This window comes from Schistocerca serialis, chromosome 12, assembly GCF_023864345.2.
Source record: "Schistocerca serialis cubense isolate TAMUIC-IGC-003099 chromosome 12, iqSchSeri2.2, whole genome shotgun sequence".
Taxonomy (NCBI): Eukaryota; Metazoa; Arthropoda; class Insecta; order Orthoptera; family Acrididae; genus Schistocerca; species Schistocerca serialis.
The window spans coordinates 124,688,439-124,706,783 of NC_064649.1; the positions used below are offsets into that span (position 1 = coordinate 124,688,439).

The 18,345-nt window shown below is 44.1% G+C and overlaps 1 protein-coding gene across 8 annotated transcripts in view; it reads left to right on the plus strand.

Annotated features, from left to right (window-relative positions):
- Nucleotides 1-18,345, plus strand: part of LOC126428440 (epidermal growth factor-like protein) — a 163,066-nt gene that overhangs the window by 111,782 nt on the left and 32,939 nt on the right. For all 8 annotated transcript variants that reach the window (XM_050090368.1, XM_050090367.1, XM_050090370.1 and 5 more), the window contains 2 exons: nucleotides 8,209-8,574; nucleotides 13,005-13,333. In XM_050090368.1, coding sequence (XP_049946325.1) covers nucleotides 8,209-8,574; nucleotides 13,005-13,333 — 695 coding nt within the window. The remainder of the gene's footprint in view (nucleotides 1-8,208; nucleotides 8,575-13,004; nucleotides 13,334-18,345) is intronic.

The window sequence follows — 18,345 nt, forward strand, 5'->3', positions numbered from 1 at the left end:
AAAATTACCACACTGAGAAAGTTAACATCGGGATTAGCAATGATCAGGTAGATGAAGTCAAGGAGTTCTGCTACCTAGGAAGCAAAATAACAGAGCAGGAAGGACATGGAACCGTCCGCTGTGGCCGAGCGGTTCTAGGAGCTTCAGTCCGGAACTGCGCTGCTGCTACGGTCGCAGGTTCAAATCCTGCCTTGGGCAAGGATGTGTGTGCTGTCCTTAGGTTTAAGTAGTTCTAAATCTAGAACACTGATGACCTCAGATGTTAAGTCCCATAGTGCTTAGAGTCATTTGAACCATTTGAAGGGCGCGAAAAGCATACTAGCCCTAGCAAAAAGGCCATTCCTGGCCAAGAGAAATCTAGTAGCATCAAACATAGGCCTTAATTTGAGAAATAAATATGTCTGGAGCACTGTGTTAAGCTACTGAAATACAGACTGTGGGAAAACCAGTGATGAAGAGAATCGAAACGTTTGTGATGTGTTCCAGAAGAATGTTGAAAATTAGGTGGACTGATAAGGAATAGGGAGGTTCTCCAGAGAATAGGTGAGGAAAGGAATGTATGGAAAGCACTCACAAGGAGGGACAGGATGGTAGGACATTTGTTAAGATTTCAGGGGATAGCTACCATCGTACAAGATGGAGCTGTAGAGGGTGAAAACTATAGAGGAAAATAGAGAATGGAATACGTCCAGCAAATACTTGAGGATGTATGTTCCAATTACTGCTGTTAGATTGAAGAGGTTGGCACGGGGGAGGAAATCGTGACAAGCTGCATCAAACCGGTCAGAAGACTATGACTCAAAAACGTTCAGCAGTGTATGTGTACTGGGTATTCAGCAGTCGGTGGGTGATGACCATTGGGCCCGAGTGTGCTGGCATAGATATGCAGACACTGGCGTTACTTATAGACTGAAGTGCACAGATTTTTCTACCTCAGCATTGTGGGTGGTGCCTGCTGGCTGACGTGGGATGGCAGGGAAGCAATGCATTGACTGGTAGCTGGACTGGGCAGGCTGAATCAGTGGGATTGCTAGGGTGATGAATGTGGAACCACTGACTGGAGAGCAGCTGTGGGCTGCCAGGGGCCTGGGCAGTCAGTCATTCATTGGTAGTTCACATCCTGATGAGGGCTGTGGAGCTGACAGCTGTGTCATGAATATGGTGTCGACTTCTGCAGGCTAGGGTTATTATATGAGTGAACTGTACTCATTATAACAGGCCATTCCTGTTGGGTTTAAATACTGACTGCCTCGTGTGGAAATGTCTTTAAGGGGCTCCGAAAAGGCTCAAAATCATGAAAAGTTCAATTTTTACTTTTTTACGTTTTCTGAATCTGCAGACTATTACCTTTTAATAGATATATAATTTATTCAATTCCGAAGACTACAACTATTTTTAAATTTTTTTTGAAATGTGTTCTACATGGGCGTGACCCACTGTGGCGCTGTTCAACTGCTGTCAAATGGTGTTATTATTAACGTCCGTGTTCATCAGGTACATTTTAGTGATGTGAGATAAAGTATGTGTTGTGGCTAACCTGTGATGGTTCAATATATATCGCTGGTGTGATTGTCGATTGTTTCATGTTTATTTACTCTGTCGTTATCTTGAAAATATTCGTAATTAATTCTGTTTCTTGAGTCTCTGTTTTGTTGAAGTATAATAATGAGTAAAAGTAAAGTTATTAGAAATCCTCTGAAGGCTTTTAAGAAAAGGAGAAATGTTGGAAAGCCAAAGGTATGTGTTATTACTGTAAACAATAAAGACGATAACCAAGTGAGTGAACCTAACCTCTCAAGTACTCCCGCCCATAGCAGTCAAAGCGGGAAAGAAAATACTTCACAGAAAAAGCTTGGTTCAATGGGTGAAAACTATAAAATGTTTTATGGGCGAATCGGATGTGAATGAAATATTTGATATGTCGGTTCTCAAAGGAATTTTTTCAATCTGTGTAAGATGTATTCATTGTAGTGAAGTTGGTCTGGAACTCTCCATAATAAAGCACGTAGGACTTGCTAGTGAAATACAACTGAAATGTGATAAGTGTTCATACATGACCACCTTTTGGAACAGTGTTGCAGTAACTGCAACTGAAGAAAATGGTAGCAAAATCTACGAACACAACAACGAGCGATGCTTGCTTTAGACAAGAAACGCCTTTGGGCTGCAGACAGGGCTGTAAAGAGTCTAGAAATACAAGCAAGGGTAAACAGGAGGAGGAACAAGAGGAAGCTGGAGAGGAGTTTGCAGAGGATGAAGATAATCCATCCTATGGACCTGGAATGCACTAAAAAGTTAATCCAATCTTTGTCGCTCGATTCCCAAAACTTTTATTTTCTCATACTAATTACATGTTTTCTAAGGATCTTCCAAACATATTTGTTTCAAACTTTCAGTAAATGTTACACAGTACCTTCTGCATAATTTAACACAGCCTTTTTCCAAAAAACTGTATATTTTTGAATATATAAATAAAAAATTGCAAAAAATGTTGTGAATTTTCATTACAATTGAAAAAGAATCATCTTTAATAACTGAACTAAAATTTTGTAAAATCCCTGTGTTAAGTTGTAGCCCATATTCCAATAAATAATCTGTAAAAAGTTCAACTTCCTATCTCAAATACTTTGTGAGGAAAGATGTAATTTATAAGCGTTATTTTAACATTGCAAGTATAGGGCGTTTCGGAGCCCCTTAATGACACCAGCGTTCTATGATGATGATGATCGGCTTGTGGGCTGCCCAACCATGCAGTCATCAGCACCCTTACAAAGTTCCAATTGTGGACACAGTCCAGTTGTGGACACAGTTATGAATTATGATGATGAAATGATGAGGACAGCACAAACACCCAGCCCTGGGCAGAGTAAATCCCCAGCTGAGCCGGCAATAGAAACCGGGACCCCATGGTCCAGAGGGAGCAATGCTAGCCACTAGGTCATGAGCTGCGGATGCCAATGTTCTAGGTGGGGGTGTCTTTACGAGGATAGAGCTCGATATGAAAGTGGCCCAGCAGCCTGCAGTTGCTGCTTTGACAGCTCATTATCTGTGTCTGGCTGTGACTGCAGGCTGGGTACAACTATGGACGGTGAACGTGTTTCATTCTGTTACATATGTTGTGTCTGTTCTGCATGGCCCTGATGAAGGACTATGTTCTACCAACTGAATGAAGTCTTCCAGTTCATCCACACACTGTTCACTAGCATCTTCAGATGAAAAACTACTGCTGGGCCGTCCACCACTCTTACACAGTTTAGTGAAAATATGAATAAACTTCTTTGAATTTGGTACACCAGTATTGGTAAATCATTTAACATATGGTCTACAAGCAACAGTAGTATTTCTGTACTCAGAAACTGTAAATACGTGCATCACACTTATATGATTCAGTAGTATTGGCCAGCGAATCACAGTCACAATCTCAGCTGAAAAATTCCATTACCCAAACTCAGCTGCAACTTCACAAATTGAACTCCAAACAAATAGACAACTGATAAAGCCATAGTAAATGTAACATGCACATGGGGCATGTAAACTTCCCTCTTTAACCAAGCATATCTCTCTAACCAATAATAATTGGAAACATTATTTGGGATATTTTATTCGAGTTAGTCTATATATCACCTCCTAAATTATTTCTATTCACTCCAAAACACTCTGTATGTAGGGTGTGTTAATATGACTGAAAAGAGGAGTTTCTCCACAGAATTGGTGATGAAAGGAACACACAGAAAATATTGACTTGAAAAGGGGACAGAAGTATAGGATATCTGTTGAGGCATCAGGGAATAAATTTCATGGCACAAGAAATTGTGGTAGAGGACAAAAATTACACTGCCTGACAAAAAATAGTTGAAGCACCCATAAGACATGGTCAGTTGTTACTGTAGCTTTATACACCATTTACCTTTATACACCATTTACACACCATTGGCGGTTATGCAAGTCTCTGTTATTTAGAGCTGTAATTAGGCCTGTTAGGATACACAAGGGATATGAACAGGGTCAAATGTTGAGTGATCACTGTGATAAACACTGATATGCTGTGTACACATTCGGCATTGTGTTATCAGCACCCAACACAGTTGGAGGCGGCCTAGTTGTGGGACTCAACTTGCCTAGCTGCTCTAATCATGCAATATCCAAAGTTGTGAGTCATTCCGATGTGATGGTGGCCCAATGTTGGACTGCATGGGAGTGTTAGGGTAGGCATACTTGTCGTCAAAGTTCTGGACGACCACACCAGATTACCACAAGGGACGATTGTCATATTGTGCACAAAACACATTGCAAACCCTTTGCATCTGCACATCCAAGGATAAGTGATGGATTCCTTGTGACATTCTGTACCAGCCCATACCATTGGTTGGAGACTAGCAGTCGGACTAGGGAATTACTGTTCCATGTGTATGCTTCTGTCAACATCATAACACATACGACTATGTCTGGAGCAGTGCTATGACCAAGAAGCATGGTCTGCTGATGACTGGCATGTTCAGCAATGAATTGTGGATCTGAATTATCCCAGGTGACAATCGTCGGCAAGTATGGCAGTGATCTGGGGGAGGTCTCATTCTTCTAGTGTTTTGGAGAGACTCAGTGGTGTTACTCCATGCGTCATGGCCTGGTGAGCCACTGGGTATGATTCTGACTGAGGGAACTCTGATAGTGTAATGGCACGCTATAGGCATCCTTTGACCCCATATGTTACTGTGAAATGACAGTGTTGTGGTGTTGTCCTTCAACAAGGCCATACTTCCCCACAGATGGCACATGTTTCTGTGAACGGTCTGTGTGATGTTGAGGTACTTCTGTGACCAGCGACATGTTCAGAACTCTCTGTGATAGAGCTTGTACTGGGCTGTCTTGCATGTTCATCGGGCCCAGTGCCAATATCCAGAATATCAAGGACCATTTACAACATCTGTGGATCAGTTTGCTTCAGAAGAGGATACAGTGGCTTTATGACACACTACTTTACCACATGAGTGCACGCATACACCAGGCTAGTGGGGATGCAATGTCATACTGACGAGTTCTTTGCAAATTTCAGAATTTGTAATCAGTGAAACAATATCACATACTCTCTCAACCCGTAAAATTTCGTCTCGTTTCCTCCTCCCTTTCCAGGCACTTCTTGTGTCAAGCAGTGTAAATGAGAAGACAGATGTTGGTATACACTCGTAGGCCACAATATTATGACTATCGATATAAACCTATCCAGGCAATAGCAGCGTCACCTGGTGAGGAATGACTGCTAGTCAGACACATGTACGGTGCATCTAGTATGAATGAGGGTGCTGTCCTTGTGTAGACTGGGGAAGGCATGCAATTTATCTGACAGAGGGCAGATTGTGATGGCCTGGCATGAGCATTTTGGAGAATGGAAGATTTGTCGGGTATTTGAGGAGTGCTGTGATGAGTGTCTTCGACATGTGGTGAAGCGATGCTGAAACCCCATCCAGACATCACGGGGTTGGCTGGCCATCCCTCATTACAGATGTCTGACATCATAGGCTGGGCAGACTGGTAAAACAGGACAGACAGCAAATTGTGGCAGAACTAGTATCAGACTTTCATGCTAAGCATGAGTGAAACTGTGTCTGAAGACACATTGCACATTGCACTCCAAACAATGGGCCTGCGCAGCCTATGACCCATGCATATGCCAATGTCAACACAAAGACATCGGCAACTACAACTGAAATGGGCACATGACCATTGGCACTGGAAGGTGATGCAGTGGCAGATCATTGCACAGTCAGATGAACCCCAATACCTTCTTCATCATGCTGATGGGAGGGTACGAATCTGTCGTCTTCCAGGGGAACAACTCCTTGACACCGGTACTGTAAGGCTGAGACAAGCTGGCAGTGGCTCCAGTGCTCTGGCGAACATTCACATGGGCATCCACGAGTCCAGTGGAGCCCGTACAAGGCACCATGATGGCCAAGGAGTATTGTACATTGTCTGCACACAATATACACAGTGACAAGTTCCACTTTATGTGCTGGCCTCCCAACTGTCCAGATCGGTACCTGATCGATCACATTTGGGATGTGATTGAACGTGGTGTGAGAACTCATTGTAGTCCCCTCCAGGAATTTGCCAAAATTAGGCAAAATTAGGTGTCTTGCGTGTGCAGATGTGATACCAACTCCCTTCAGCGACCTACTAAGTCCTCATTGGTTCCATGCCATGATGCGTCGCCACTGTTACCTGTGCCAGATGTGGACATACTGGCTATTGGTACGGTGCTCACAATGTTCTGGCTGATCAATGTATATTGAACAGATAACTGATATGTTCTGTAAGTGTTACTGTGAGATTACGAGTTTGCACAAGAGAGAAATTTGTCAAACCAATCAGAAGGCTGATGATAAAAAAAAAATATTATACAGGGCTATTACAAATGATTGAAGCGATTTCATAAATTCACTGTAGCTCCATTCATTGACATATGGTCACAACACACGACAGATACGTAGAAAAACTCAAAGTTTTGTTCGGCTGAAGCCGCACTTCAGGTTTCTGCCGCCAGAGCGCTCGAGAGCGCAGTGAGACAAAATGGCGACAGGAGCCGAGTAAGCGTATGTCGTGCTTGAAATGCACTCATCAGTCAGTCATAACAGTGCAACGACACTTCAGGACGAAGTTCAACAAAGATCCACCAACTGCTAACTCCATTCGGCGATGGTATGCGCAGTTTAAAGCTTCTGGATGCCTCTGTAAGGGGAAATCAACGGGTCGGCCTGCAGTGAGCGAAGAAACGGTTGAACGCGTGCGCGCAAGTTTCACGCGTAGCCCGCGGAAGTCGACGAATAAAGTAAGCAGGGAGCTAAACGTACCACAGCCGACGGTTTGGAAAATCTTACGGAAAAGGCTAAAGCAGAAGCCTTACCGTTTACAATTGCTACAAGCCCTGACACCCGATGACAAAGTCAAACGCTTTGAATTTTCGACGCGGTTGCAACAGCTCATGGAAGAGGATGCGTTCAGTGCGAAACTTGTTTTCAGTGATGAAGCAACATTTTTTCTTGATGGTGAAGTGAACAGACATAATGTGCGAATCTGGGCGGTAGAGAATCCTCACGCATTCGTGCAGCAAATTCGCAATTCACCAACAGGAGATTGGAAAACCGATGGATCGGTCGTGGTGGAGATCATGATCAGCAATTCATGTCATGGCCTCCACGCTCTCCCGACTTAGCCCCATGCGATTTCTTTCTGTGGGGTTATGTGAAAGATTCAGTGTTTAAACCTCCTCTACCAAGAAACGTGCCAGAACTGCGAGCTCGCATCAACGATGCCTTTGAACTCATTGATGGGGACATGCTGTGCCGAGTGTGGGAGGAACTTGATTATCGACTTGATGTCTGCCGAATAACTAAAGGGGCACATATCGAACATTTGTGAATGCCTAAAAAAACTTTTTGAGTTTTTGTATGTGTGTGCAAAGCATTGTGAAAATATCTCAAATAATAAAGTTATTGTAGAGCTGTGAAATCGCTTCAGTCATTTGTAATAACCCTGTATGTAGATAGAAAGAGGGAATGAGGTCTACGACTGTAGTTGGTAAGACTGTGTAAATGGTAGCACAAAGTTCTGGTTCAGGGACAGGAACTCTTCTCGGAATAGGATTTGGTGGTTGTGGGAGAATAGACATGTTGATAAACATGACAGTGACCCAAGGTTGGAAAGAATTGAGGGAAAAATTCTGGTTTGGTCTTCAAGTTAAAACTGATGTAAATATGAAACACTCTGACGTTGATACCATAGGTGTTATGATATCGTGAGAAAGTTGGTGGTAGTAATTATGTAATAAATTTAGTTGGTATAACCAGTTCCATGTTAGTTTATTATGGAAGGATGGTGAAATGGAAAAGATACAGAGACAGTGACCGTGGGGACAATTTCCTGTAGAATTGTGGGAAGCGCATGGGTAGGATGTAACAGATATGTCTGGGTGCTGTAAGTAATTTGGCGTCTGAATTTAGGAAGGATGTGAGATAATGAACCCGTAACCCATCTTTAATATAGTGGGCTAGGGCTATAAATGCTAATATGGGTAAAAATCAACATGGGTTATTAGGTCAGAAAGGGAGAACCTGTCTGAGCTATTTAAAGATAAAATGCACAGTGTTCAGAGGCTGGTGCATTAGTGACCCAGAATTAAAAACACTTGACCATCCCAATTTTCCTGCACAGGTATGTGTTCGACAAGCAGACGGAGACAGAGTACATCTGCCGCCCGACATGTAAAGTCGAGTGTAAGAATGGGAAGTGTGTGGCACCCAACACGTGCGCCTGCCTCGAGGGCTACGAGTTGACCACCAGCACCACCTGCAGCCCCATCTGCCAGCACGTGTGCTCACATGGCGACTGTGTGGCGCCGGACATGTGCCGCTGTCACCCGGGCTACCAGCTGGACCTTCAGGACGCGACCAACTCTACGTGTCTGCCCATGTGCCGGTTGGCCTGCATCAATGGCCATTGCACAGCTCCGGACACATGCAGCTGCTTTGATGGCTATGTGGGTCCCATGCCATCCAACAGTAGCCTGGAGTCTAGCAGGTAACATCATCATATGTAAATATATTTCATTGGGTTGGGTTGGAGGTCGACAGTCCCAGTAAAAGATAATCCTACTTCAGAAAATTATTTACTTGTCCCATAGATCATTTGAACGATTCTTTTGTGGAAATGTGTAACGAATCACTTCACAGGATATGTACACATGATTGGTGTTAACTTTAATGAGAACATTAGTTTTTAATCCTCCTCTTTTAGCTGTACTTAAAAACAAAGTTTTTTTTACAGTTTACCAATTTCTTTAGAAATCGGTCCCTGGAATAGAAATGATTTTAGGTTAGATTTAAAATTTGCTTTGTTACCTGTCAGGCACTTTATTTTATTGGACAAATGATCAATGATTTTTGTTCCTTTGTATGTAATGCCTTCGTGAGCCACTGACAGCTTGAGTAATGGGTAATAATTCTCACTTTTCCTCTCTAGCGTTGTTGGTCTGGACATCACCGTTGTTCTCAAATTATTATTATTTATGACGAGTTTCATAAGCAAATATACCTGTATGTACTGTGACGCACGCGCCTTGAAGAGGTGCCTAAGTGACGTCTTTACAGGGTGTTACAAAAAGGTACGGCCAAACTTTCAGGAAACATTCCTCATACACTAATAAAGAAAAGATGTTATGTGGACATGTGTCCGGAAACGCTTAACTTCCATGTTAGAGCTCATTTTAGTTTCGTCAGTACGTACTGTACTTCCTCGATTCACCGCCAGTTGGCCCAATTGAAGGAAGCTAATGTTGACTTCGGTGCTTGTGTTGACATGCGACTCATTGCTCTACAGTACTAGCATCAAGCACATCAGTACGTAGCATTAACAGGTTAGTGTTCATCACGGACGTGTTTACAAATGCGGAGATAGCAGATGCCCATTTGATATATGGATTAGCACGGGGCAATAGCCGTGGAGCGGTAGGTTTGTATCGAGACAGATTTCCAGAACGAAGGTGTCCCGACAGGAAGATGTTTGAAGCAATTGATCGGCGTCTTAGGGAGCACGGAACATTCCAGCCTATGACTCGCGACTGGGGAAGACCTGCAATGGACGAGGCAATTCTTCGTGCAGTTGACAATAACCCTAATGTCAGCGTCAGAGAAGTTGCTGCTGTACAAGGTAACGTTGACCACGTCACTGTATGGAGAGTGCTACGGGAGAACCAGTTGTTTCCGTACCATGTACAGCGTGAGCAGACACCATCAGCAGCTGATTGGCCTCCACGGTACACTTCTGCGAATGGTTCATGCAACAATGTGTCAATCCTCATTTCAGTGGAAATGTTCTCTTTGTGGATGAGGCTTCATTCCAACGTGATCAAATTGTAAATTTTCACAATCAACGTGTGTGGGCTGACGAGAATCCGCACGCAATTGTGCAATCACGTCATCGACACAGATTTTCTGTGAACGTTTGGGCAGGCATTGTTGGTGATGTCTTGATTGGGCCCCATGTTCTTCCACCTACGCTCAATGGAGCACGTTATCACGATTTCATACGGGATACTCTACCTGTGCTGCTAGAACATGTGCCTTTACAAGTACGACACAACATGTGGTTCATGCACGATGGAGGTCCTGCACATTTCAGTCGAAGTGTTCTTACGCTTCTCAACAACAGATTCGGTGACCGATGGATTGGTAGAGACGGACCAATTCCATGGCCTCCACGCTCTCCTGACCTCAACCCTCTTGACTTTCATTTATGGGCGCATTTGAAAGCTCTTGTCTACGCAACCCCGGTACCAAATGTAGAGACTCTTCGTGCTCGTATTGTGGACGGCTGTGATACAATACGCCATTCTCCAGGGTTGCATCAGCGCATCAGGGATTCCATGCGACGGAGGGTGGATGCATGTATCCTCGCTAACGGAGGACATTTTGAACATTTCCTGTAACAAAGTGCTTGAAGTCACGCTGGTACGTTCTGTTGCTGTGTGTTTCCATTCCATGAGTAATGTGATTTGAAGACAAGCAATAAAATGAGCTCTAACATGGAAAGTGAGCGTTTCCGGACACATGTCCACATAACATATTTTCTTTCCTTGTGTGTGAGGAATGTTTCCTGAAAGTTTGGCTGTACCTTTTTGTAACACCCTGTAGATGAACACCACATATTACTCTTACTTACTGCTGACTTTCGTGCAATCAACAGTTTCTTTCTAACTAGTTGGAGAACCTTTTAATAATTCTTTGGCATTTACAATATCTTCTGTTTCTTTCTCTCCAATGAGATTAATTATAACACTAGCATCATCTGCATAAAGTTCTGATGAAGCTTGTTGAATGTTATGATGAAGGTCATTCACATATATAAGAAATAGAGGACCCAAATTGAACCTTATGAGACCCTCTTTGTGGTTTCTTCCGAGGCATTGAAATTTTCTACCCTTCCGACATTGTTTGAATTGTCAGTCGGGAAGACTCAGCACATCCAGGAGCACCTCCAAATATGTCCAACTTGCTTTGGACGAAACGTCGAGGATTGAAGAGTTCCAAGGACCACAGCCATACAACCCAAAAAATTCTCTGCATTGTTTGAATTATTCAGAACAACTTTTTTGTAGTCTGTTTGTTAAATGTGATTCGACACAACTGTGTATAAAACCGTCAGTTCCATAAAACTGGAGTTTGCTGAGTAACTTGATCTTCATAATCAAACACCTTGGAAGGATCAGAAAAATAGCAACAGGCAATATTTTACTATTTAAAGCTTGTACTATTTAACAAGTGAATGTACAAATAGTATTCTCAGTTGAGCGACCTATCTGGAATTCAAACTGTGATATGCTAAGTAAATTGTTTCCACGTAAGAGTGAGACTACTGTTGAATACATTACTTTTTCGGATATTTCCGAAAAACAAATCAATAAGGAAATTGGAAATAATTACTTAAGTTTGTATTGTCATCTTTCTTATGAATAGGTCTAACAGTTGCATATTTTAAGCTTTCTGGGAAAATTCCTTGTGCCAGTGATGCATTACATATATCAGTCAGGACAGTACCTATTAGGTTGGAAAGTTCAGAATTCTGTTTGAAAGTACACCAACCGGCACATCAGCTTTTGTTTCTTGGAACCTTCAGAATTCTATTAATTTCAATGAAGCGTGTTGGTGATACTTCTGGTTGCTTAAAGTATTATGGAATGACATTATAATATAGTTTTTTGATTCTTTAACTGAACCATTTAATTCTAAGTTAATGTGCATGCCAACATGAGCTCTGAGTTTGACTCATCTCCTAGATCAGGGATAAACAATGGCATAACCATTCTCCTCAAATATGATTTACCTGTCTTTCCTTTGACACCAGGCAATTAACAGCCCTATCTTTCAACAAAGAGGATACCAATGATGATGATGTTGGATTTGAGGGCATGCAACAACATGGTCATCGGCACCTCTGCTGGATACTGACATGTGTATCATGTGACTAGGACTTGAGTGTAGAAAAATATTTAAAGTTTTGTTTTTGTCAGGAATCCTGTTCAAGCTGTTACTAAGGACATTTTCGAATAGTGCTGGGGGATTGACTTTTAATGTTTACCAGAACAAATGCATAGTATCAACAGTTTATCCATCTGCCTTAAATACAAGATCTAAACAAGATTCAATTCTGTTTTAGCTTCTACATACGGAATTACCCATACAAAATCACATTTATATCATATGCCTGTATTCATGCCTGAACAACACTTGTATGATTACATATAAGAGTATATATATATATATATATATATATATATATAGAGAGAGAGAGAGAGAGAGAGAGTGTTCCATGATGGCTCCATAATGTTTCGAAGAATTCAACTAAACACATAATCTCTAATGTGGAAAAGAATACTCGTGGGGAATGCATTAGTTTTACAGCACTGTTAAGAGCAGAGGGATTGTGCAAAGTTAGTAGCATGTAAGAATTAGGTCATGTGCTTCACGCTGTTTACATTTTACCATGTGTATGAATTAGGTACTTTTCTATATTCCACAATCTAGCAGTTAAGGTATAATGTTGATCTTGACACAAATTATCATGACTTGATGCATGTCCTGCAATTAATGTCTTTTTTTTACCTGGTGGTGATCTGCTGTTTGACAGATTGACTGTTTTTAAGATACTGAGGTACAACTATTATGAAAATCATGATTTTCAAAAATATTGATTGGCTGTAATCCATAGTTTCCTTAAAATAATATTGATACTGTGGAATCCATCGTTTTTTGCACTGTTTGGTTGCCAGGTTGCAGTTATAATGTTTCAGTGATGGTAGTGTACACAGGGATGGAGAGGAAAGGATATATCTCATTCCTATTTGAAACAAATGTATGGTTTCTGTAAATAAGTCACTAGACAACTCTAGGCAATTACCTAGTAGCCTGTAGGTCATTGAGCGACATATCCCACCACTTCAGATATCTTTACAGCAATACCTCCATCAGCCCAGAAGCCAGTGGGGAAGCCTTCAACAACACCTGCCTGCCCATCTGCAACTCTGAATGTCTCAATGCCACGTGTGTGCTGCCTGACACATGTGAGTGCCTGGATGGCTATGAGCTGGACCCTGAAGACGCCACCAACTCCACGTGTCGTCCAATGTGCGAGGCCACTTGTGTCAACGCCAACTGCACAGCGACCAACACATGCTCCTGCCTGGAGGGGTTCCAGATGGACCCTAACGACCCGTCCAACAGTACCTGCAGACCCCTCAGCCAGTCGCTAGCGCTCTGTTCAGGGGAAACATGCCACAGTTCTGGTAAAGTACTACAGTTATTGCTTCTTATATTTGACAAGTGAATTAGATTCGCTGAAATGACATGAATACTTAGGGAATAGCAGAGCACTTATGTGACTGGATTGGAGAGTTAGTAGTAGCAGATAGAACACAGTATGTCGTTATTAATGGAAAGAAATTTTCAGACATGGAAAGGACTTCAGGTGTACTGCAAGGGAGTGTTATCTGTTATAAGGGTGTCCCAGAAATGTTGCAGCCAACTTCTAAGGGAGGTGGGGAACACCAAAGTTTGAGCATTGCACAGCAACCCATGGCCACAAATGTCAGAGTTAAGTGGTAGCAGACGTTGAAGATCGAAAAGGAAAATAGTGATGTGTTAGAAACTTTTATTGGACATAATGAGTATGCTTGGTGTTCAGCATGAAAACAGGTCAAATGTTACAACAGATGCTCAATGTCTGCACAATCGGATACTATGCATACCTGACACCAATAGGGCACTGACTGCTGGACATGCTCAAACACACTGGGAGTTTCTTTGCTTGTAGCAGCTGGGCAGACGATTCTTGTGAGAAATCCATTTTACATGCCACCAGATCAAGATACATGATAGATTTCATGGTTCCTCACAGAAAGAAGCTGAGGCTGCATAAATCCAGTGAGTGGGGGTGGGTGGCAGGGAACTAGTCCACCACAACTAATCCACCGATACAGGAATAACCTGTTCAAATGCTTGTGAAAGAGAGTCCAAAATGGTATGTATCACAAACCTGGTGGGACTGAGATGTATATCTCAAAAAATGGTTCAAATGGCTCTGAGCACTATGGGGCTCAACTTCTGAGGTCATCAGTCCACTAGAACTTAGAACTACTTAAACCTAACTAACCTAAGGACATCACACACATCCATGCCTGAGGCCAGATTCGAATCTGCGATCGTAGCGGTTGTGTGGTTCCAGACCGTAGCTCCTAGAACCGCTTAGCCACTCCAGCCGGCATGTATATCTCAATGCAAGAATCATCAGCACAGCAGCTCCAATCAAAGAAACTCCTGGAAGGTTTGAGCATGTCTGGTAGTCAATTATCCGTTGGTGTCAGGCATACAAGTTGTCCTGTGGTACAAACTTAGAGCTTCTGTTGTAACATTAGAGATGTATTCATGTCATACACCATGTGTACTATTATATACAACAAATATTTCAAATGCATCACTCTTTTGTTGAGCGAGAAAACTTTCGTGGTTGCGTTTTCCTCCATCCACTATGCAGTGTCATTTTCTGGGCCAACGATGACCATGGAATTCTTTGCGCCTCATATCCAGCACGGTAGCCAGTCCTTTGTGGTGGGGCCGCCATGTGTTCTGTTGGTTGTCGCCCTGTGACTACACAGGGATCGCTTTGCTGGATCCTGCGCCATTAACTCCCCACGTAAGCCAAGGGGTAGATGCCTGTCATCCTGGGGCATCAGACCTCCCGGCAATGGCCATCCTGCCAGGTGGCCTATGCTGCGGCTGGGTGGCGCCCGTGGTGAGGGCCCCTAGTCGGAGTTGGTGGCATCAGAGCAGATGACACGCAATGAAGTGTACCACGCCATCAATTGCTGGTGATCAAACACCAACAGTCTTTAAGCGTTACAAGTCTCAGTGCAATGCAAGGAAGTATGATCCTAAATCGTTCCCCTCCCCGGCCACATCATGGGAGGAATGCCAGGCTAAGGATGGCAGCAAACTTTATTCGCCCTGGTACCTTGTATGTACAAGAGCTGATGGGGACTTCTTTGATGAAGCCTTAGCTTATTGTAGAGCATTTAGAGGACAAGTTTTGGGAGGTGAAGGGATTGTCCAAAATGCGGTCAGGGTCAGTATTGTTAAAAACGGCGTCTTCTGCCAAGTCAAGGGCATTACTTGCCTGTGACAAGCTGTGGAATGTTTCCATTACCATCACACCTCATTAGAGTTTGAATATGGTCTACAGTATTATATTCCACAGGGACTTACTTTTGCAGTCTGACAACAACAAGCTGTTCAGAGTGACAAGGAGTTCATTTCGTCTGGTGCGTCCATCGGGGTCCAAGGGATAATCGGGTTGCTACTGGTGCCTCACCAGATGGCAGGATTTTACAGTGAGAAAGGAAAATCATGGAATACAAGACCCTGGACCGACTGACTTACACTGAAGCTAAGAGGAAATTTGAGCACCTAAATCCTGTGGCTATTACCACCTCTTACGCCACCGTGCTGGCCGCGGTGGCCGAGAGGTTCTAGGCGCTTCAGTCCAGAACCGCATGACTGCTAGAGTCGCAGGTTCGAATCCTGCCTCGGGCATGGATGTGTGTGATGTCCTTAGGTTAGTTAGGTTTAAGTAGTTCTAAGTTCTAGGGGACTGATGACACCAGGTGTCAAGTCCCATAGTGCTCAGCGCCATTTGAACCATCTTATGCCACCACTACAAGAACAGTTGTAACCCCATCAGTTCCATGAATTCCAGCCAGCTCTCAGAGCCAGAAGACTACACCTGCCCCCTTGATGGTGGGGGGCACTTCGCTCCCTGTTGCTCTCACACCACCTACCTCAGGAGAATCAGAGAATCGTAAGTCTTCTTCAGCTCCTCTCGCTAGGAAGGGGTCCCTTGGGTCACTGCCTTCCCAGATCTCTGCTAGTGGGAAATATGACACCTGCCAGTGGCTGAAGTGCCCAAAAACAGATGGTCATAGGGCTTCATGATCATCTGCAGTCCCAGAGACTGAATCACTCAAGCCCTCTCAGCCAGAAAAACCCAAGGATCAGAGAGAGAAATCCAGAAAGAAGACCCCCAAGGCCAAGGGAATTGCAGTGGCACCCACACCACCACTGCCTACAAGCTCTGTGTCTGAGGATGAGGTGAAGATTCTGGCATCTGCTTAGGACTTAAATCTCGCCAGACCCTCGCACACATTGGATATAGCCTGTTCAGGAAATAAGTCGGTGGCAGCAGGTGGTCCAGAGGCGTAAACTGCCTCATTGAATGTTTCATGCCTTCCCAGTCTCATGATCAAGTCGTGCTCCAGTGGAATTGCACGTTTTTTTCCACCGCCTGTCTGAGCTACGGCAACTGTTAAGCTTTACACCTGCTTTCTGCGGTGCCCTCCAGAAAACCTGGTTCCTAGCAATGCGAACCCCTGCCCTTCGCGGCTATAGGGGATATTATAAGAACTGTAGCGAATATAATAGAGTGTCAGATGGAGTTTGCGTTTATGTCCTGAACCTGTGCCCCTTCAAACTCCTCTTGAAACTGTGGCTGTCAAGATATGGACGACGAAGGAAATGACTGTCTGCGATGTATACCTCCCTCCATATGGTACGGTACCCCTGAACATATTGGCTGCACTGACTGATCAACTCCCTAAATCTTTCCTACTTTTGGGAGATTTTAACGCCCATAACCCCTTGTGGGGTAGCACCACGCTTACTAGCCGTGGCAGAGATGTCGAAAATTTACTGTCCCAATTCCACCTCCACCTCTGCCTCTTAAATACTGGGGCTGCCACACATTTTAGTGTGGCTCATGGTAGTTACTCGGCCATCGATTTATCAATTTGTTGGAGGGAACATGACGACCTATGTGGCAGTGACCACTTCCCCATCTTCCTGTCACTCCTTTGGCATCATGACGTCGGACGCCTACCCAGATAGGCTTTAAACAAGGCAGACTGGGTAGCCTTCACCTCTGCTGTCACCGTTGAATCTCCCCCACGTGGTGCCTCGATGTTGTGATTGAGCAGGTCACTACGATAATTTCTGCGGCGGAAAATGCGATCCCTCGTTCTCTAGGCTGGCCCCGGCGAAAGACAGTCCCTTGGTGGTCGCTGGAAGTCGCTGAGGCAATTAAAGAGCGTGGGCGAGCTCTACAGCGACATAAGAGGCACCGTTCCCTAGAGCACCTAATAACCTTTAAGCAGCTCCGTGCCTGAGTTCGCCTGCTTATAAAACGACGGAAGCAGGAGTGTTGGGAGAGGTATGAGTCGACCATTGGGTGCCATACGCCACCTTCCCAAATCTGGACGAAGATCAGACATATTTTTGGGTACCAGACCCCAACAGGTGTCCCTGGCGCTAACATCAATGGCATCTCTCCACCGAGGCAAACGCGATTGCTGAGCACTTTGCTGAGCACTATGATCTAGCCTCTGTGTCGAAGAACTACCCCCCAGGCTTTCGCACCCTCAAATGGCGGATGGAGAGGAATGTCCTCTCGTTCATTATACACCGCAGTCAACTCTATAACGCCCCATTTACAGAGTGGGAGACCCTCAGTGCAATTGCACACTGCCCTAACACAGCTTCTAGGCAAGATCCGATCCACACTCAGATGATTAAACATCTCTCGTCTGACTACAGGTGATATGTCCTTGTCTTCATCAACTGGATCTGGTGTGATGGCGTCTTTCCATCGCAATGGCAGGAGAGCACCATCATTCTGGTGCTAAAACATGGTAAAAATCCGCTTGATGTGGATAGCTATCGGACCATCAGCCACAACAACTTTCTCTGTAAACTGCTGAAATGTATGGTGTGTCAGTGGTTGGGCTGGCTCCTGGAGTCACGTGGCCTACTGGCTCCATGTCTGGACAGCTTCTGGCCAGGTTTGCTCTACCACTGATATCCTTGCCACATTGTAGGAGTGGGGTCTCTGGGGACTGCTCCCGATTTTTATCCAAAACTTCCTGCTGTTCCATACTTTCCATGTACGAGTTGGAGCTATCCATAGTTGCCCCCGTATTCAGGAGAATGGCTTTCTGTGGGGCTCTGTATTGAGTGTATCTCTATTTTAAGTGGCTATAATGGCCTAGCAGCAGCTGTAGGGCCGTCGGTCTCCCTTCTCTGTATGTGGATTTCTGCATTCTGTATCGCTCCTCCAGTACTGGTGTTGTTTAGCGGTGCCTACAGGGAGCCATTCACAAGGCGCAGTCATGGGCTCTAGCCCACAGCTTCCAGTTCTCAACCACAATGTCACATGTCATGCACTTCTGTCGGCGTTGTACCATTCATCCAGAAC